The sequence below is a fragment of the Magnolia sinica genome, chromosome 10 (genome assembly GCF_029962835.1).
Source record: "Magnolia sinica isolate HGM2019 chromosome 10, MsV1, whole genome shotgun sequence".
Taxonomy (NCBI): domain Eukaryota; kingdom Viridiplantae; phylum Streptophyta; class Magnoliopsida; order Magnoliales; family Magnoliaceae; genus Magnolia; species Magnolia sinica.
In genome coordinates this window covers 80,427,573-80,449,754 of record NC_080582.1, presented here as the reverse complement: position 1 = coordinate 80,449,754, position 22,182 = coordinate 80,427,573, and the positions used below count along the sequence as shown (strand labels likewise).

Sequence of the window (22,182 nt, the reverse complement as noted above, 5' to 3'; positions counted from 1 at the left end):
ATTTGGGGAAGTGTTTGCCATCATTATTTTTAGGTGGGCCATGCTCTTTTTGTTGTGGTGATTGATGGCTATGGACAGCTAAGGACAAACTGAAAGAGATTACTAGCATAGGGGGAGGAATGAAATGATATGGAAGTGGACAACACCACTCCGGATTTCCAGCCTACATTCCGTTGATGATTTCTATATCTTGCATGGACGTCATATCAAAAGGACGCGGATTGCGTCCTACCCCCGCTCGTACGGTAATCCATCTGGGCAGGGCTCTGTGAGGGTCACATTGATGTAATTGTTTTATCCAAGCCGTTCATCGTTTTTCTCATATCATTTTAAGATAATATATAAAAAAAACGAGTATCCATAAGGCTTAAGTGGATCACAAATTAGGGATTGAACGTCCACCATTAAAAACTTCTTGGGAGCTAGAGAAGTTTCGGATGAAGCTGATATTTGTGTTTTTCGCTTCATGCACGTCTACATAACCTTATGAATAGGTTTTATGGTTTTTTTTTTTAAAAAAAAAAAGGTCACGGTGGCCCTTAGAAAGGTTTCAACGGTGAGTGTCATTATCACTGCAGCTTCCTTTGGTGTGATCCATTGGAGCTTTGAACCTACTTAATTTTTTGGATCGTATCTTAAAATGATCTGAGAAAAACGATTAACGGCGTGGATAAAGAAATTACATCACTGTGGCCCCCATAGAGCCCTGCCCGGACGGATTACCGTCCGGGCGGGGGTAGGACGCAATCCGCGTCCCACGTCAAAAGAGAAACGTTCATATACAGCAGTGCATGTGAACTATCACGTACAACACTTTCTTGCCAATCGTCACTAGTGTAGGAAATTGAGCCACGTGGGAGGTGAGCCGTACCGTAATGATCATTTAAGGAGAATATTAGCCCCAATGTAATTATTAGGTGGTGAGACTCATATAATGAGTCAGGCAGCTATTGGCCGTTAATTGATTTTGGATTGTGTCGTATTCTTGATGGGTGGAACGTATTGGTTTTCACTTGATATGATCTTTTGTGTGTGGCCCACATTTTTAACGGACCGGATGCTAAACCTAAATGATCTGTTGGCGGGAAAGAAGGTGTTGTATGGAAAATCTCACATGCATCGTTTTACTCGGACATTTCTCTTCTAAAAATGAGGAGACCTACCGCTACGTGTACTCGCTGGCATGAGATGGACGAAGGGAGAGGAAAACCCGTGTGAATGTGAATAGGAATAAGATCCAGACCATCCATCACTATTCCTGAAGTAATCGAACCGTAGCATGACTCGCCAAGTGGATCAAATCGGTATACTTACTGAGGACCATTGGACATTTTCAAACCGTCCATTTTCTTAATGCACCGTGATGGAATTGCATGGTGAGTGAACTGGCCTTATTTTGCCACGATATTTCTCATGAATGGCCCTGATCTCATGTTCGTGGGTCATTGTAACACGTAAGACACGAAGCCTAGCATCAACTCACTCGTGCGAGAACTCTTTCGCATTCTTCAGAGTGGAAAATATTCTCGTCCGTACGTTCAGCATCAACGTACAGCAACAATCATTTTTAGTCGCGACGTCCACCGACGCGAATTGCCTATGCGGATGCATTCAAAGTTCATGTGGTCGAAAATTAGGTGTGGCCCACAGAGATACTTGGTAGAATCTACTCCGTCCATCCGTTTCTTAAGCTCAAAATAGGATGGAAATATGAAAATTAGGAAGATCCAAAACTCAGGTGTGCCACACGACACTAAAGAGTGAGAATGGAAATATCCATCGTTGAAATCTTCCTCTAGCCGTGAATGATGTCTATATCCTATCAAAACCGTTCATAAGGTTATTACCACGGGGATAAACTGTATTCACAAATATCATCCTAATTCAAAACTTCTGTGGCCCCCACAGATTTTCCAATGGTGAGTGTTCAATCCACACCTTTTCGAGTGGCGTGGTTACTCTGAGCTTTGAATATACCTAATTTTTGGAATCTCCTCCTATTTGGATCTTCAAAAACTGATGGACGGAGTGGATTTCTCATGAGATTCTCTGTGGACCCCACATAGGAACTTCCTGTGGGCGGGGCAGCAATTGGCCGCCGAATGTTTGTACATTACCGTTTTGTACTAGTGGGGCCCATTTTTCAGTCATCCAAACCATTGATATAATCGGTCTCATTGTTGAAGGCTCATGCACCAAAAATTACTGAGATTGGAAATCTTGACCGTACAATAGGTGGCCAAGAAGCAGACAGTTAAGAACGAATTTCAGCAATGGTTCGTCACTTGTATCTCGATTCTTCTGAAATTTTCCGTAAATGGGCCATCCATAGTGAGAACAGTCAATCCAACGGTTTGGATCGTCAGACCACAACTCAGTTGGATAAACCGAAAGCCAGAACTCACTGTACCACTAACATTCCACTAGGTCGAGTGCACTTTTAAGTATGCCGGCCTCACACGTGGAAATGAGTCGCACATGTGATATTCGAACTACACGTGAGGTGATCCCCACTTCGTATTAAAAATCAGACAGATCTGATCATCAGGTGGGCCATATACGTACATACAGTTTGGACTCTTGGTGAAATGCTCTCAACCGTTCATTCGTTTTGAGCCCTTAGCAATTCTCAACAGATTGCGAAATCAACGACGATAGAGAGACCTTTGACGATCCCAAACTCAAGTGGGCCTCACCACAGGGAACGGTGGGGATAGGGACACCCACGATTTAATCCTTCTTGGGCCCACCGTGATGTTAACATGCCATCCAAACCGTTCATAAGGTGCATCCAACGAGGATTAAGTGAAAAAACAAAATATCAGCCTGATCCAAAACTTCGGTTGGCCCAAGAAGGTTTCAATGGTAGACGTCGCCATCCCCACTTTCCCCTGGGGTGTGGCCCACTTGAATTTCGGATCGGCCTTTTCTTAGTCCTAAAATGAGATAGAGAAAATTATGGACGGAGTGGATGTCACATATAGATTACGTTGGCCCACAGAATATTGTTGCATGGGCTCCCTACACCAACGGTCACAAGAATTCGCGTACGTATACATATATTGTTTCCATGATCAGATGCTCGTGCGTTCTGTTTGGAAAAGAGAGGCCTACGGTTCCGTGATCCAGACCGTTAATCTGTTGGCCCCGCCATATATGGACTATCCCAAAAACTCTCCTCCATAGGATCGTAACCTTAAAACTACAAGTCCACATTCAACTGAAAAAAGGCTCAAGATTGCTTGCTAGGAGCTGCCAATTTTGGGGATTTTTGGTTAATATTCCATCCATGATGGAACCAAATACACCAACGGTCTAGATAACTGAGCCATCGGTCCCACATCCAAATTGGAAAGTTGAGTATACTGCAAATCCTTGGATATATGCCCCCACGGCCCAGTGGACCACGGTGGGCCATCAGTTCATCATATTGACCCCATCACGGAGGGGCTAAAAGTCGTCAATACGACGATCCTAACCGTCCAATAAATTTCCAGCAAACAAATAGTCAGTGGGTGGGCAATGTTCCAGATTATGGATGAGAATCTTCTTTTCAGTGTGGTACACGTGGTCCTCGGCCTTTGCCCTTTGATGATGAGGCCCACTTAATGGAAGGTCTGGACCATTGCACGCATGCCTTTTCATAATGAGGTCCACTTAATGAAAGGTCTGGACCATTTATTGTAGAAATAGAAATCCAGCTCCTTTTGAGTATGACAAATAGGTGTATGTCATTTGAACATATGTTTTAAGACAGCCGTTGGATGCAGTTGGACAGCAGAGTCTACACAGACATCTATAGTCTACGCAAAACGCACGTGTGAATTGGCACAGGTATAGGACATCTGATGTATCAGGTGGGCTGACTCAGTAGATTGTCTGGCCCAAATAACGGGCCGTTCAAGTCATTAGGTGGGCCACACATGTTTTAAAGAGCTTGCATCCACGGTCTAATGAGATTTCATCTGCCTGAAATTTTGGCCATGTGATGAATTCCACCTGAAACATGGTTTTGATATCCTAAACACGTGTCAATACGGCCACTCTCATTCCAACTTCCTATTTGACGAGCTTCGTGGACCGTGGATGGGAGTATGGCCCACTTCCGGAGGAGGTCACGAACGGTTCTCTTTTTCTGTTGAATCAAATCCTAAACATTGAAAAATGGACTTCAAGGCAAACTATTGTCCGTTCAATAATTTGTTACCGACAAATCGAACGGCTACGATCAGTTGTTGAAACTCGTACTTTACCTATGGCTAATTTACTGTTGGACCTACCTCTTGAATGGCTAGGATGCTAGGATAGACGAGCTGTGATTCATCTCAACTGTCAAGTCCTGGGGCCTGTTCTGGGTTGATTTTATTTTAACGAAAAGTCACACTAATGGATGATGCTAGCCACCTGACTCATGGCCATTAAATTGTTGGTAAAATTGAAAAGGAAGAGAAAAGATCAACGTTCCAAATTCGACACACATGTCCAGTAATGCGAAGCCTATGGTTTGGACGGTTTGGATTGATGGGAATGTGTAAACATGCAGCGGTTGCATGCATATGGATCTCCCGTACTCTGTCACTGTCTGAGGCAGAGGAATGCTTCTTCCGGACGAGGATATGCCAAACACACGCATCCTACCGTGCCCGTCAGGGGGGCCACACGTGAATGTATTCTATCAGAAAATAAAGACGTTACAGTTTTAGATTGGCCAAACTGGTATGGAAAGAAGTGGATATAGTTTAAAATGGTAACCCACTGTACACATTTATACAAGTGGGCCACCAAATACTTGCAGAGGCCTGATTCTTTCACCAACGCACACTCACCGAAAGTCCCACCTAATCAACACTAGACGTGTACATGAACCGAGTTAGCTCGGTTAACTCGGAAAAGCTCAACGCGACTTGGCTCAAAACTGAGTTGGTTGAGCTAATTTTTTGAGCTCGCAAGCTAGACCGAACTTGATTCCACTCAGCTCGAAACTGGGTTTGAGCCGAATCATGTTTTTAGCTCGAAAAAATTTCGAGCCAAGTCTGAACTAGACAAACTCAACTCGACTCGCCTCAAAACTTAACTCGAACTTGACTCGGTTCAAATCAATTTGACTCGGATCGGGTTAAAATATTTTGTATATATTTATATATTTAAATAAATTATATATCATATATATTAAAAATCCCAAAACCTAAACTCGGCTCAAACTCAAACTCGGCTTGAAAGATTGATCTCAAGCTTGGCCCAAACTTGGCTCGAGCTGGCCCGAGCTATTGACCGAGCCAAGCCAAGTTCGAGCTGGGGTAGCCTGTGGGGTGAGCCAGGCCAAGCCATGCTGGCCAAGCTCGACTCGTGTACAACTCTAATCAACATCCAAAATCTCACACATGTGCCACTTTGGCACGTGTTAGGTGGGTGCACATAGCATTAGGGGTGCAACTCGTGTAGGTTGGGTCAGGTTGAGAGATTAACCAGAGTCCAAGTCAGCCTCAAGAGGACCCAACCTGACCTGACCCAAATACATGTGATTATTCCCAATCTGACCCAACCCAACCCGAATTTGCTCAACCTGGACCCAACCCAAATTCAAATCGGGATGGCATTTTTCAACCCAAACCCAACCTGAGGACCTTGACAACCTCAACGAAGCTGACCCAGGACACGGGTTGGGTCGGTCAGGTTTGGGTTTACCCGAAGCCAAGTTGCAGTCCCTACATAGCATGCCCTAGTCAATAAACAAGACCACCCTACCAATCAGATGCACTGCAGTTGTATAAAAGATGGACAAAAGAAAATGACCTATAGTCTATATTCAGCATGGTGGTCCATCAGATGAGTGTCCCAGCCTGAATATGGGGGGAGGCAAGGGCGTGTTCTTCATTAAACCCCACTTGAAAAGGGCCCAGATCTCACAGATGTGAAACATCAGCATGTATGCAGAAATTCACATCTTCAACCTCTCTTCATGCAAACTGCAATTCACTAAAACAGGCACACCGGTGCAAAACCAATGCCTAAATCGATGCTTTCATTACTTCATGGATCTCAATCTACTGTTTACAAATTAAACAAAAATAGAATTTACAGCTTTTGTTTATGGTTTGTCAAGTTGATATGGATTTAATAAAGGGCAATCTAGAAAACCTGCTCAATTGCAGATGCTATACAAGTTCTTATGATTTTATTAGAATCTGAGAAAAAACACAATTTGATCCAAACCTGAATCGGCGGCAAGCTTAAAGCGATCACTCTCCACTTACCATGAGCGACTGGAAGGGCACCCTTTTAATCTCTACTATGGTTGAATATTCACCATTTATTGGCTGTTTCCATGGCTCCCCATCCATCTGCATATATGCTCGTTCGCACTGCCCACCTCTGATTTCCAATCTAATTGAGGCTGCCTGAAAGACAATGGTTGGATCGTTACAAAGTAGTTTTGAGTAGAATACAATGTATTCAACACCAACATGCACAATGTAGCGCATGTGTTTGAGATCTGTGCCAGTCACCAGGTGGGCCCTCCCAGGTCTCTGAGAAGGCCCAAGAATCAGTCAAGTCAGTTCATCAAGCAGAGAACACGTTTCGAGAAAATGATCTGATAAAAACAGATTCGCCAACAGTCGACATTCAATGTTCGCATATGTTGCCCATCCAATAACCAGATCGGTCTGCTTTGGCATTGCAAACGTCCCACCTGATGAACGGCCTGAATCTAGCACGTGTATGGGGAGGAGAGTAGGACCAATCCTAATCGCATGAGTAACCATATCAGGAATCTAGAAAAAAAAAACTTTTATTAAATGACTGAATAAGCATGGACTTCTTCCTTTTTCTTTCTTTTTTATGATGAATGAATAAGCATGGAATTTTGAAAACGAACTGCTAGAACAACACTGTTTACCGAAAACATCAAGATAGTCCAGGTCAACTAATGTGAATTTCTAGGTATTTTATTTTCTAAAAGATGTCAACAAATTGGGATTTCAGAAAGAATGCATTTCTCTTGGACTATAAAGACAAGTCTTCAATTTGCATAGGATCAAGGTGTTAAATGTTAATCTTAATATTTTTATGTAAACAAGTGGGATGCATCTTTCTCAACAGATGGGCCAGGTATGTTTGTAAACAAAATAATAAATTTGCTGAGGTTTAAGTCCATACTTCATGAAATCTAGGTTAGTCATCATAGTGACAAATTCATTCTTGGCAAAGCAAGGGATTTTCTCAGGAGATTTTCAGATTTTGACGTTTTCTCACAATAATATCAGGAAAATCTCGCTGGAAATAAAATATTAAAAAATATTTATTATAAATTAAAAATGATTTTAATTTTTCAAATTTGGGTCAAATGAATTTGCCTAAATTTTTGGATATTTATTTCATAAAAAAATCGCGACAAATCATGAGAAATTAAAAATTAGTGAGATTTTGAAAATCTTGAGATATTCTCACGATACTATCATTTAATGAATTTTCCACAGGTATATCAGGAGATTTTCAAAATCCCGGCGATATTTGTCACACACTGATTAACTGATAGTCATCCATTTTTCAATATATTATATTCAAATTGGGTTTTAGGCACTGGTAAAGGGCTATTACCAACATGGGTAAAATAATAATAAAACCATTTCCTACACATGGCATTTGTTGACATCCATCCATCTCCAAATAAACACAAATTTCTTAGCGAGTTGACACAGTTGTGGTACCTGGGCAATATGCTTGGCGGAGATGAGCTCAACCATAACAAATGAAGCATGCCACCCTTGCTTTAGGCCAAAGATTTCAAGCAGCCCATCATCAACATGGGCCTCAACAAAGCCTCTCTGAAAAATAATTTGATTAATGTCAGCACCACTATATTCTGGACATATGCACATGCATGGACAGAGATGCATGCCCACCAACCTACCCATGCCCATCTTCCCCCGCCCACCTGCACACAGAAGACATCTTTACACGCACGCGCGTGCACAGAGGACATGAAACGAGAATGTTGGCCAGGAAATCCTTTAGCAGGAGTCTCAGGCTCTGCGATCTCATTCGCCTCAAACAAGATATTGATATAAGGAACACATATTGTAATGGACGATGACTTGTTCAATGCCCATGAGATGACATTAAGAGAATCATCCCAACAAAGAATGACATAAGATCTTTAACATCCTAGAACGTTAATGCTTCAACTTCACTAGAATCTTTCATTCAAATAGAGCCCAAGAAAATAAGGTTCTCCAGCTCAGTATCAGTAGATTACTTGTAACTAATGCTCATTAAGACATCAAATTTAGTATCATTCGAGCTTCATCTTGCTAATAAAGGTATCCATCGTTTAAGCCAGAAATGACAATTATGACTTGTTTTTGCTCTTTTCACTTGCTACAAAAGCAGCACTTGTTAAGTTAGAAGATCTAATGTGCTTAGATAAAAGCATACCTTCTCTAAGTATTCCGGCTTTAATCGACCCCATGGATTCCTTCCACTTCCATAGTTATGAAGATTTAAAGCAACTACAGCTCTAACACTGCAAGCGAAAAACCTCATTAGACCACTTGGAACTGAAAAAAGAAGACGGCAAAACAATCTGCTACAGTGATTGACAGTAGTAATATCAAGACCAAAAAAAACCGCAGAGCATGTGAAATTTTTTATCAATGAAATACCTGAAAAAGTCGTCAGTTTGAAATTTTCAAATCAAAACAAATGAAAAGCAAATAATCCTGATATCTGACCTATCAAAACTACATCTACACAGATGCCTGTATAGACTTCAAAATAATTCTGGCAAAATATGGTCAGAAATTAAGTTTGGTTTGAACTTGCCTTGAAGGAACTCGAATCTGCTCCCATTCTGAGCTATTGACCTTTCTTATATGCAGCCGTAGAATGTTATTGAGTCCCCTGCATTCATTAATTTCATGAATGCATATTAGCCTTGAAAAGCTGATGTTAATGCTACTAATTCATCCACCCTGACATAATATCCCCATGAACGTACTCATGACACTCCCAACTTTCTAAAGCTGAAGAATGCCTAGTATTAGAAAATGGTTGAATTAAAACGTATCAGAAACGTAAAGCTATGACTATGGCATTCTTGCCCCTGATAAAGATGGCCATTCCACAAGTAATGCAATACACAAAGCATAACGCTCGAAATAAAATTCTTCCAGAAATTACTGTACAAAATCCTAGTGGTATCTTCCAGGATGTCGCCAAGATGTCAGGAGTTCTAGAAATGGCGGTATGTTTTTTTCACACTGGCAAAGTACTCAAACAAATATCAAACATGTCGTTGAAAGTTTAACAGATCCATCATGCAGATAATGATATGTACTTTCTCAATGCTAAGGACAAATGGCTAGTTCAGGTTATATTTTTTTCTCTAAAGAAACCCTGGTTTCTTACTTAGAAAAAGTTGATATCCAACCTACTGCATCTCACTGTGGTTCTCAATCCACCATTTATAGATGTGGCATGCACAAATGCTATTCAGCACAGCCCAAATCATAGGGCCCATTGAGGATGGAGAATGGCCAAAAGATCACACTTAAAAAGAAAACTGTCAGTGGTCCAAACTCAACATACAAAATCAGACAGTTCAGATTGTATGGTGGATGAGTTGCAGGATGCAAGCGTTAATCTTACCAACTCTTCTGAAGCTTGCATATAGGTAAGAGATCAACAAAATCAAAGCACAACATGCAGTGTGAAAAATGAATTGCCAATGCAGGAGATAGGACTGCTGATCGGGTAGAGGATTGTGTCATTGAGTAGTTATGGATGATGCTAAAATACAAAAGCATCAGAATGAATGCACAACACATTCCAATGGATGAAGCTTTGACACATGCATGCACACTCATGGTCTATGCATCTAAAGTCTAGAAACTTGAGTTTCTACAATTTCAAGAAGCATTCCAAGCATCCTAGATATGCCCAAACGGGCCAAATAAAGCATGTATCCACACACTCTCGTCCATCAACCCCCAAATACAAATCCACTCATGCTAAGGTGTACCGTTGTGGTAAAAGTGGGCGTAACGGTGCCCACTGTTACCAATACGGTTACGGACCGTTTCGGCCGTTACAGCCCCATAACGGTATATATATATATATATATATATATATATATATATATATATATATATATATATATATATATATATATATATATATATTCTCAAAAAAATATCAATTAAATCCAGAAAATTCTAAATATTCCAAATATGCATTCATTTATAATTTTGAACGCATTTATGGTGGTGTAATGGTTCACTGTTTAGTGAGAAAGTTGTATCGGGTGGTTTGATGAATTTATGAACCTAACAGCCTGGAATTGACTGTAAAACTCATATATTTAATTTTCTAACAATCTAATACTAATAATCGATATATTAGAATGAATTTAATATCAAAATATCACACATGTGTAGGTGTTTTCTAAATTTTAAAAATTGACTGAAAATAGTCTGAAAAAAAATATATACAAAAAAATAGAAAATCAGTTGCATAATCTGTAAAATGCACATTCATATGTTCTAATTTGAATAACGCATCATATTCATCCATAAAAACAGATGTTATAAAAAAATAATAAATAAATAAATAAAATTATAAATACCTATTTTTGAAGATTTTTCAAAAAATGGCCCACGGAGCTTTTTGATTCAACAATATCCATGAAATAACTTGTTTTGATCCTCAAATTCAAGGTGAAAGTGATCAGAATTTGCAGTACAATAGTTTAGGAAATAATTTAGAAGAGAAAAATGCCAAAAAAAAAAAAAGAGAAAAATCACAACTTAAAATAATAATAATTAAAATAAATAAATAAAATAAAATAACTATTTATGACCGTTATGCCCTGACCGTTAGGGGCAGTAACGGTCGTTAACGGCCGATCCGAGCCAAAAACTGGGGGCTCACCATTCCTACCCCCGTATCGCATAACGGACTCCACCGTTACCGTTACATATCGGCCATTACGGCCAATACGTAACCAATTTGGTACACCCTGACTCATGCACAAGCAAACTTTACACCTAAACTCATAAACTCATGAACATAAGGTGTAGGCTGCGATTGAAGTGAAGGACAACCAACATATAATAAATATGCAAGCAATATACTAGAGAAATGCAGCGATGGCATGGAAATCCACTAACATCACATCCCTAAATATCAACTTGCTCCATTCAATACCTCCAAGCATTTTCATCATGTTATGCATTGTTGCTATGTCTTGCAAGTAGGAGCAATCAAGATTGCAGTTCTTCACCAGTTACATCCAAGGTCAAAAAGTGAACAGAAATGGTTAATTACATGAATACACTTTAAATGCATCAATATGTCTAGTAGCAAGGTATTTACGTACAATAGGGGTATGGCACATGCAATGCACGTGAGAGAGGAAGGAAGAGGCTGCGGGCTACATGCAAAGAGAGAGAGGGACGGGGGGTATGAGATAGGATGATAGAAAAAGGTTGCGGGTGATACACACGTGCGCGCGCGCGGGGTAAAAATCTACACCCTCGACGGGCTTTTTGTGGGCAAAATCTGAGCTTTCTATTGTTAAGGAGCCACATGACTTCAAATTACGAAAAGAACCTTCCCTTTATTTCAGATCCCTTCTCATGTCCTTCGAAAATGCAAAGTCCAATGCCCTCCAAAAGCTAATTGCATGGGTAAATTTGTCCCTTGCCTCTCCCGTTATATATATGTATATATATAGTAGAGATGCAAGCAATACACATGTCAAATGAGAAAGCACGGGTTTCTTTTCTCTATGAAGAGAGAACTAGTTGGTTCCAAGAACCTGATGGCAACAAAATTGTAACCATGTTCGAGCAATTAATTTTTTCCAAGTGGAATAATACATTGATATTAAACAATACAGAACAATGAATAAACACCTCATTTAAAATTGAAAATTTTCTTAACTGAAAAAAGAGCAGAAACATGAGTTTAGAACCCAAAGGATTCAATTTCTTGCAGTGAAAGAGAAGACTGACCTTAATTTTGGATCACTCATGCAAGGTGTAAAGAACCATCCTTGGGTGCAGGTATATCCAGAGTAGATCAACTGTGCAAAGAGGATACTTAGCTGTAAACTTTTGATTTTGACATATGTAAATGCATAACTGAAATCTACTATGAGGCTTTTCTGAATTCTGAGTAAAAAGAACTTGAATAACAAGTAAGCTCACACAAGTAAAGAGAGCAAATTCCAGGTTCTACAAACTAAAGGGAAGATCAATATGAGAACCCTCTAACAAGATCAACTAACCAAGAAAAAGGGTTTGCACTGGAAAACAAGCATAGCTAAACACGTCTGAGGAAAATGAGCTAATTTTTGCACTTTCGAAGGAAGCATGCCAAGCTAATAATACAAAACGAAATCAATCACATTCTAAAGAATGAGGTGTTAGCTACAATATGCACTAAAAATATTGGGTCTAGAAGGACGCCTATACAAAGCATACCTTATTTGCAATTGGACCTTGTGCAAGGTATGGTTTTTCATCACGTAAATGGTGAAACCCATAGGCAATTTGTGCATCCATTCCTTTAGCAAATAAAAGAGAGAGAGTTCAGAACTGTTCAATAGGATATATTGAGATATGCAGGCTCATCAAAAAATAGTGAAACATGGTGCTGCTCTAGCAGTTATGACCCAAGTGTTGCAAAATTCGGGCATGGAATAAACACCATCTGACCCTCTTTTTTTCACGACTCAATCCCAGCTTACCCATTGAAAAAGAATTGAAAAAAATTAAAATTAAAAAAAGAAATAATAGTGGTAAGTGAACAACAAGCATGATTGTCATGCCGTACAGATTGTAGCTATGAGATGTAGCTTTAAAGCAATTGAAAATATAATGATTGTGCAAATGACCCATATATCCAAAAAACATTAGTTGTATTCAGTTGAAAAGAAAAACAATATCATGAGCACCCAACTATGCACAATTTAATATAAACTCAAATTGGATACAAGTCCACTCATAGCCTGCAGACTCCTGGGGTCAACACATGACTCACACGAGTCTACAATTACCTTAAGTGCCAAGCTGAGCCAAACATATAACTTCCCAACCCAATGACTCAGGCAAGTCACAAAAATGACTTGGCTGACTACTTCAAAGACTTGGAATCAGAAAAAGCAATGCCAGTGAAGTGTACATGTGCAATAATAAATACATTCTGATGATGGTGGAACCACAATGAATCTTTCCAATCCTCTCTGTTTGTTTAAGGTTTAGGGAAAAGCTCTTCTCAGTTGAAATGGATTATATTGTCAATTTCAAGGTTAGATGAAAGAAACAGACTATGAAGAAGTTTACTCTCCTGGTATGCATGGCCTACAAATATTTTATGGAGCACATCCTCAAGCTATTCCTTTTATTAATTTTAGGAAGATCAATGACATCAAGTACAGGTGCCATTATTTAGTTTCATTCGAGAAAAAATATTATAAATGAAAGGTCAGACCTGGTATGCAGGTTATAACCCTTCCCAAGCACATTGAAAGTTTTTTTTTTTCGCATATTACTACTCTAAAAGCAGATTGACCCTTTGTCCTATCTGAACTTCAGCAAGCTCCAACCTCATCAGATGTTCAGCTACTTAAATTAACCAGAACTAAGTGAAATAAGAACTATATCATCCGTGATGTGGTATACAGAGACACTCACTTTAAAAGACATCATTGGAATGGAAAACCAAGATTAGTTATCCACTGTAGTGTCTAACTTTCAAAATCATGTCCAAGATTACTTGTATGTCATGAAAGGAAAACCAAGATTAGCATATGTTTACATTAAAACAAGCATATTCATATATGGATGGATGATCGCATCAAATTTTCATATGCACAAGAATAGACAAAGTTTATGGCAAGTGGTAAAAGATCATAGCAGATGTAGTCAACACACACAACATAAACAATAAGACAGCAGAGAAGTCGCATAGTTCGAGAGACATACCTATACTGAAGTAATTATAGAAAACTCCTTCAAAGCAAGAAAGCTTTTCAGGCAAGTCCCCTTCAATGTCCCCATTCTGCACAAGTCCAGTATTAACGCTTACAATTGGAAAGGATTAAACAAATAGTAACACAAATATTGCAGGCATGCAAAAGCATAATTTCACGAAGCACAAGAGGAGAAGACAACAATCATGAAAAACCCCAATGAGATTGCCTTAGGAAATTTAATTTACTTTGGATCTCCATCAATTAGTTTTATATGCAGAAAGGTCTCAGGACTAGAATCAAGTAATAAGATGCCCCTATCCCATGGTTCAAAGTTTCATCAACTTTACTACAAAAGTTCCACACTGACAACATCAACCTTACTCATTTATTGAAACATTTCTCACATTACAATAGTTCAGAAGCACCTATTCTAAGAAATTGCCAACCTGACCGAAAGGGCACTCCTCCAAATGCCTCAGACAATGGGGGAGTTGTACAGTTTGTCCCGCAGCCATTGATACCACAACATGCCAACTACAAAAACATAAAAGTAAATGTTCATTAGCACTGCTCCATTTCTGTAAACAAGATTGATGGTGACAGGTCTAGGGATTGCAAATCTCACTCCCATCACCAGATACACAGGTTAGCACTTGCAACCTCAATGCCTATAATCATTCCAGTTGAAACATCCCTCTCAAGAATTCTAGCAAGCAATAGAACTGCACAGCTTTTGACATCTTGTAACATTCTTGTTTTATGCATTTGCACAACATCAAATATTATAAATGCACAACATGCTATGTGTTGTAACTTCACGGAATCAGGCAACACTGTGCACTGTGGATGTCATACTAAGAATTTCTCACATTTCCATGACAGTATATTTCCCACAAATGGATATTACCACAAGGAGAACCTTATGAACATACACTAAGCAGAAGCTCTTTGTACTCCACAAAAAGCCCCTTTAATGACTTGATACTTCATTTGAGATTTTCATTAACAATTCTCATAGAAAGATTAATTCTTTCCTAATTCTGACTGAACTCAACCGTTGGATCCATGATTTTGTGAATTCCAAATTGTAGGAGACTGATCAACAACTAAACCAAAGCACAGGCTGTTGCTAACTACGAAGCATCACAACAGTCACTGACAAGGGTCGCTTTAAACCCCATTTTGTCCAATACATGTTAGAGAGAGCCTTTGCCATGCCATGATCCTCCTTTGAACCAAGAAGAATGCCTTTCAACGATGCCAGGGTATCTGCAATTACCAATGGACAATAGTGTGGTTGAGAACTAAACTTTGAGCTTAGATCTCAAGGCCAAGCCTGCAAATGCATGGTTATTTTTGCAAATAGGGCCTCACCATAGGAACGGGGCAGGTGATTTGCAACAGAGGTGTCAACTCCCGTAAGCCAGAGAGCAAGGAATGTATAAAGATAGCAGAATCAACAATAGCAATTATTTATGCAAACAGATAACTGTACAATAAAGAGAACACCCACCTATCAAGAGGACGAATCGGGCCTGTAACAGCATTGTACAGAGAGCGTTTCACTGCTGACCTCCATGCAAAGGGAAATGAACCACCCTGGAGAAACATTCAAGTGCAAAGGTTGGCGGCAAGTTAAAATAGCAACAACCAAACTGAGAAGTCAAAAGAAGATAATCTCCTTACCCAACCAAAACTCCTAGAAAGATCATTGCCTGTGCCGAGTGGGATAATCCCAACTGGAGGAATGGGCCCTCTATTCTGCTTATAGAGTTCTGCAATACTTCCTAACACCCAACCCACTGTACCATCGCCCCCTGCAACCTGCAAAGAAGAAGAACCTCACTTCTTCTAAACAGGTGTCCTAACAACCAAGCCAACACGTGTAGTGCAATCACACACATTAAATCAAGATTGCCCACTGACGTGCAAATGCATTCAACCATGCAAATGGAGTATATTCACAAAAGAATTATACAATACAATGCACAAGCATACACTTGCATGGAGAGGCAAGGAAATGCAACTGAATGTGTAACCTTACCGATTGCATGCAAATGGAGTAACTAAATAACCAATGGATGACTTAGACCAACGCACCATGATCCTCAGTTTCTCCCGAGTTTCCTTCGCACATTGATCACCAAGAAGAGCCAACTTCTCCAGGCAAGCCAATCCATACTGGACAAAGTCAGGTGGCTTTACAACTGAAAGATCAAAAACCTGCATTATATGTGATAAGAAGAAATTTATAAATATGAATTCTGTTGTTTAGTCCCTAAAGCATGCAAAACCATGCAAGTATATTTTAGATATGTTGTGAACAGGTCCAAGTCAATCAATAAATTTGCATGCACTTGAATAGAAAACATAGTGATAATTAAAACTGGTATCATATGCAACAACCAAATGCATAGCTGTACGGATAATAGAGACAGTTTTCCTCGAGACATATATATGAATATTGGATCATGTTTTTGTTTCAATCAGCATGAACATTTCCTTTGGAAATACAACTCCAACAAAAGACATTTTCAACCAAGTCTGCTATGCAGAGTTTCGCACATCTCGGACTCAAAAGTGCCTGAAAATCTTAAAACAGCTCAATGCCTAATCATGAAAATGTAAAATACCAGTATTCATGGAAAAACACAAATGTGCCATCCGAAGACGCACATTTCATCTAATTCGAAAATTGAGAGGAACTAAATTCATGAGTGTGTGTGTGGAAGGTCTCAAGTCAAACAGGTTAGACCACAAGGTGTGTTCAGATTTGAGGCTGACTACAGCCCTCCTTTCTGCCCAAAGCTCTTCACCAAACAAAAGGGCCACAGCTGCTAAGGAAGCACCAGAAGCATCTATCTCAACTAACTCAGAGGTTCCCACTAATCTAAAGAGTGGTGAGGCTTTGAAAGACCTATTTCAAGTGGTGGTGAGTGGAAATCAGTTCACAGTAACAAGAACTTGACCTCCACATACTCAAAAGAATCAAGAAGCGGGGTCTACCTCTATCATTACAGATGCTTAGGAAACTTCAGTCGATCAGACAAAGTAAGGGGCTTTAGACACTCCACGGCCTCCAGTAGTCAAAGAGTGCATGCGCGTATATGTGTGTGTGTGTGTGTGTGTGCGTGTGCTTCTTTTCTTTTCTTTTCTTTTTTTCTTTTTTTTTTCTTTTTGGTTTGGGGGGGGGGGGGGGGAATGTGCATTGGAATCACTGGATAGACAATAGATATAGAGGAAGCCTCCCCATAACTGCATTGGAACATAATCTCAAGTGGTGATTTTACCTCCACCTGATGTAAATCAACATAAAATCCACAACATTAAACAAATACCCATTTAACCAACACGAAGTATCCTGTGATGAGCACTAAATTATAACTTATGTAGTACCAATTCTCCGAATGTGTGGCACACATGTATGAGATCTAGAGTCCGAACCATTATTAGTTAGGCCCTACAGAGGATGGGGCATGCTCCAAAAATCACACAAATTAGGCAATCCATAATTGCATTTTGGCAGCTAGAGAGAAGATCAACTAATGGTAAACATTCTTTGGGCAAAGGTCCTTCAATCGGAAACTAGGATCATTTGAACAATGTGAGCTTTGGCGTATGGATAATGTACATTAGGGCCTATCAATTGAATGGTCCGTGTCTCTTAAATGGGGATCACATGTACCAAGAATGAGTGCTTGATATTTGATAACGAAGATAGTGTTTAGCAGTACATCCTTACCTTTTAGCTTAGAAACAAAAATGCCTGTCAATGTGGAACATGGAGATGGACATGAGGCATCAAAAGGGGAACCCAACCCCGAAAAACAAGAAAACTGTCATGACCATACATACAATTCTATGGACCATCATGCACATGAGATTGGGCATTCCAATTTCCATAAATGTTACTAATGGTATGTCTGCGACATGGGGACTGCTCATCAGGCGGGTCCTTCAGTGATGGTCCATAGCTCAAAAACAACACTAATTGGACCATCCTAGGCCCTCTAAATTATATAGTTTTGCACATTAATGTGAGAGCTTTTTGTTCCTGCAAATTAATGTCAACCATTTCTCACATTTACTTTCTAAAATTTTTTGTGCTTATTTGTAAGATGATGATCAGATTGTTAGGATCGTCCAATCAGCGGATGGGCCCTCCACAGTAGTTCCCACCTGACAAATGGCTGTTGCCAACTTTACAAGTTTTTGGATGTCGGGCATAGAAGTCACCTCCATTTGCGAAGTTAGTTGTGTAGGGACATGGGTAGTCTATTCATCAATCTACATCATCCATTCAGTCCAACCCACTACCTTAATGGGCCACCAATCCCAAATCACACTTATCAAACGATCTTAACCATCCAATCAATGGCTTGAAAATTTGAAGGTCTGGATAAGTTATAACAAAAGAAGTCCAGTAATCAAACTAGACAGTCCATCTAGTGGACCTTCCACGCAGTGCTTCTCTCTCAAGAATCACTTAGATCAGACTAACCATTCCATCAGTATATTGGACAAAAAGGGCAATTTAACAAAAAGGGCCATTGGTCATAAGGTTACAATCCTGCAATCATTGCGACTTTGGCATGGTGGTAGATGAAGAGTTTCTGGACTGTGGACATGGACTACTCAGATCGATTTTTGGACTCTCCAGTCTAATGCAACTTGTTGATGCAAACAAAATAGTTGTATGTGATCATTTCCCAAGAGAAAAATAAAAAATAAAAAGGTCGATGGTGGCAGATGAAGAGACTGTCTGGACTGTGGACATGGACTACTCAGATCGATGTTTGAGCTCTCCAATCTAATGCAACTCGTTGATGCAAACAAAATAGTTGTGTAGGATCATTTCCCAAGGGATAAAATTAAAAAAAAAAGAATGTGCAAAAACCAGAAATACATTAAATACTAAAACTAAAGTAGTACATAAAGATTAAAGATGAGCGTTCAAATACCACTAACTACATTCAACTTCAAATACCATTAGGGCTGTACATGAGCAGATTTAGCTTGGTAGCTCGCTCGACTCGACTCGGTTCAAAACTGAGTTCGAGCCGAGTCGAGCTGATTTTTTTAGCTCGGAAAAGTTCCGAGCTGAGTTCGAGCTTGCCCGAGCTCGACTCAACTCGACTCAGTATTGGCTCGAACCTAACTCGGTTCAACTCGGATCGGCTCGGATTGAAAACCAGGTATATTAATAATATAATATATTATATATATAAATACTCAGGGGTGCTTTACTCTTTTTTAAAAAACACTAAATCTCTAAATCCCCAAATCCGTCCAGCGTCCAGCCCTCTCTCTCTCTCTCTCTCTCTCTCTCTCTCTCTCTCTCTCTCTCTCTCTCTCTCTCTCTCTCTCTCTCTCTAATGTGTAGCGTCCGTTGAGAAATGTCCTCAATCATATAATACTTCAAATCCATAAATCTCTTCTTCTCCAAAAACACCGAGAAGAGAGAGAGCAAAACCCTAGATTTGCAGCAGAAAAGGCAAAGAGAAGATGTCTTTTACTTTCAGCGGCGACAAAACTGCTCCCTTCTTCGGCTTCCTCGGCGCCGTTGTTGCCCTCTTCTTATCCTGTAATTTCTTTTTGACGGGTGTGCACACCTCTTGTCGGGGCTTGCTGGGTTGTCGGCCGGGATGGCAAATGTGAACGTCGGTGATGCTAGCATCTGGTAATTTATCCCTCTCTATTCATTTTCTTTTGTATATCTGGAGGTAGAGTATGGTGACTAAGCAGTTAGCAGTTCTTCAGTTTTTGAATTTATTCATTTGGATTTTTGAAGATCGGGTCTTTTCTAACTTGTGTTACGAGCTTGAACTCAGCTCGAAAACTCGAACTCGAACTCGGCTCGAACTGGACCGAGCTGCTAGCCGAGCACGAGCTACTGTTCCAAGCTCGAAGGCCAAGCCGAGCCGAGCACGAGCTGAGACTCAAGCTATCCGAGTCGAGCACGAGTTGGGCAAAGCTCAGCTCGGCTTGACTCATGTACACCTCTAAATACCATGAAGATCACCTAGTGCAAAAAAATCAGGCTAATCTAATCATCAGGTGGGTGAGACATCTGCTTTGGATTAGTTCAGGAGCCATCCCTTCTTTCCTGCAGTGTGGCCCACTTGATAAGCAGATCAACCTGATTTATAAAATATTTTAGACCAGTTGGATGTCATACAAACATGACACATTGACCCTTTGCACTAATTTCACAATAGCATCACAGTCCAACCAGCTGTATCTGCACATTCCTTGCATAGTGTGAGAACTTCACTAAGCCCACATATGTGTGCAAAACAGCTCATGTACACACAACACATGCCAGCATAGCACATAGGTGCAAGATCCAATCCATCGATCAGGTTGGTCCGACCTTGTGGATGCATTCCCAACAATAAATCTGGTCCACTCAGCAAGTGGGCCCATGTATTGGAAACAGGTGGAAGGCCAAATATTTGTCAGTGGATCAACCTTATTCTTGGGCTACGGCATCAATACAGTGGTGCCCTTCTGATGGATAGATTGAATCTTGGACCTACATGCCAAGTTGGCACATGTGTGGCTTGTACATGAACTGTATTGCACATGCGTGTGGGCTTAGCAAAGCTCTGAGCAGGTGGGACCCTGTACTAGAAGCAGGTGGACAAGTTGGAAAACTTTATCCAAATTTTTCATAGCCACGTTTGTTTTGCAAGCTGTGGCCCACCTGACTGATTCTTGAGCTACGGCATCAATACAAAGGTGCCCTTCTGATGGATAGATTGGATCTTGGACCTACGTGCCATGTTGGCGCATGTGTGGCTTGTGCGTGAGCTGTATTGCACATGCATAGCAAAGCTCTGAGTTGGTGGGCCTCTGTATTGGAAACAGGTGGAATTTTCACAGCCACATTTGCTTTGCAAACTGTGGCCCACCTGACCAGTAGATCAAGCTGATTCTCGGGCTACGGCATCAACATAGTGGTGCCCTTCTGATGGACAGATTGGATCAGGGACCTATGTGTCATGCTGGCACATGTGTGGCTTGTACAAATGACTCTGTACTCTAGTTATCTAGTTATAGAGCTCCCAATTGCATCTGAACACTTAAACCATCCAATCCATCAATCCAGACTGTCCACTAGTTCCAGGATATAGTTCGTGCGCTAGCAATGCAATGATCAAACCGATCCTAAAATTCTTGACGGTTTACCTTATAGGTTATCAATCGGATGGATGAAATCGTCTTAGCTGTGTATTTTTTGCACAGTAACCCATTAAACATGCCCTGGACCTAATGTACGGTCCGGATCGCTGGATTGAAGGATTCAAGTATCCCCATGCAGCTAGTACCACTACAATTTACAGTACTCCTATGTGAAAATACACTGAAAACTACGAGAACGAAAGATAATTGCAGATGCATATCAAAATAAAAAATAAAAATCAAATGGCGTCGAAAGATCAAAACCTGACAAAAGCCGGAAATTTTTGAAGAAACGAATCCAGAAACCCTAACCTGTTCTTCGCTGATCAGCTCCTGCAGCCTGCCTTTGAGGGTGGGACCCAGCCGTCCGCCGCTCCGCGAATTTACGAAGACGACCATCGGCGCCTCGGGAGCTTCGCCGCTGCCGCCGGCGTCATGCGCGTCAGTAGCTGCGGCGGACGGGTCTTTGGTGCGGATGGCCTGTACGATCGCGACGCGGAGGTGGTGGGGTATGAGGATCCGACGCTTGAGATGCTCCTTGTCGATGCGGATGCTGGAGAGGCCGCAGCCTCTGAGCGAGTCGACGAGTGAGGATCGGGCAGCGATCCGGACCGAGTCGCCCGAGTTGGTAGCGGTTGGGGATTCGGTGGTAGCTGCCATTTTCCGAGAGAGAGAGAGAGAGGTTTTCTCTGCTATGGGAATGGCGGGAGCAGTATCGGAACGGATCGTTTTCACGGGTTTTAAACGAGGGTTGTTGCAGTGAGTGTGAGAAATATCGCCGAGATTTTAGAATATCGAGATATTTTAAATATATCTTTCATTCTTCAATTTTTCGCTATTTTATCGTGGAAATATCCCGATATTTGCGCGAAAATTTGTTAAATTTTGAACCATCTCGTTAGCGCGTGCATGTATATTTAAAATTTAGAAATCGTTTATTAATTTATAATAATTAATTGGGTTTTAAACCCTGAAGCATGCTTTTTGAGGATGAAATGACCAGAATGTCCTCGTCCAAT

The 22,182-nt window shown here is 40.5% G+C and overlaps 1 protein-coding gene across 2 annotated transcripts; it reads right to left on the bottom strand.

Annotated features, from left to right (window-relative positions):
* Positions 1 to 6,005: 6,005 nt before the first annotated feature.
* LOC131217122 (diacylglycerol kinase 7-like) lies at positions 6,006 to 21,888 on the bottom strand. 2 transcript variants are annotated; one of them, XM_058211889.1, is made up of 12 exons: positions 21,476 to 21,888; positions 16,079 to 16,201; positions 15,665 to 15,802; positions 15,492 to 15,577; positions 14,425 to 14,512; positions 13,989 to 14,064; positions 12,486 to 12,568; positions 12,015 to 12,085; positions 8,824 to 8,901; positions 8,437 to 8,524; positions 7,710 to 7,826; positions 6,006 to 6,398 (listed from the first exon to the last, which is right to left on the bottom strand). In XM_058211889.1, exons 1-12 carry the CDS (start codon positions 21,821 to 21,823, stop codon positions 6,240 to 6,242), a joined length of 1,455 nt encoding a protein of 484 aa, XP_058067872.1. In that variant the 5' UTR covers positions 21,824 to 21,888; the 3' UTR covers positions 6,006 to 6,239. The 2 variants fall into 2 exon arrangements, with proteins under 2 accessions (XP_058067872.1, XP_058067873.1); XM_058211890.1 differs by lacking the exon at positions 8,824 to 8,901.
* Positions 21,889 to 22,182: the final 294 nt, after the last annotated feature.

Bases quoted from the DNA above. Each gene is read 5' to 3' on its own strand.
- LOC131217122 (XM_058211889.1), bottom strand. From the start codon at position 21,823: ATGGCAGCTACCACCGAATCCCCAACCGCTACCAACTCGGGCGACTCG. The intron at 12,569-13,988 runs GTATGTCTCTCG...TATTTGCTAAAG, and splicing joins CTATAATTACTTCAGTATAG to GAATGGATGCACAAATTGCC. The intron at 12,086-12,485 runs GTATGCTTTGTA...CTCTTTGCACAG, and splicing joins AAGGTCCAATTGCAAATAAG to TTGATCTACTCTGGATATAC.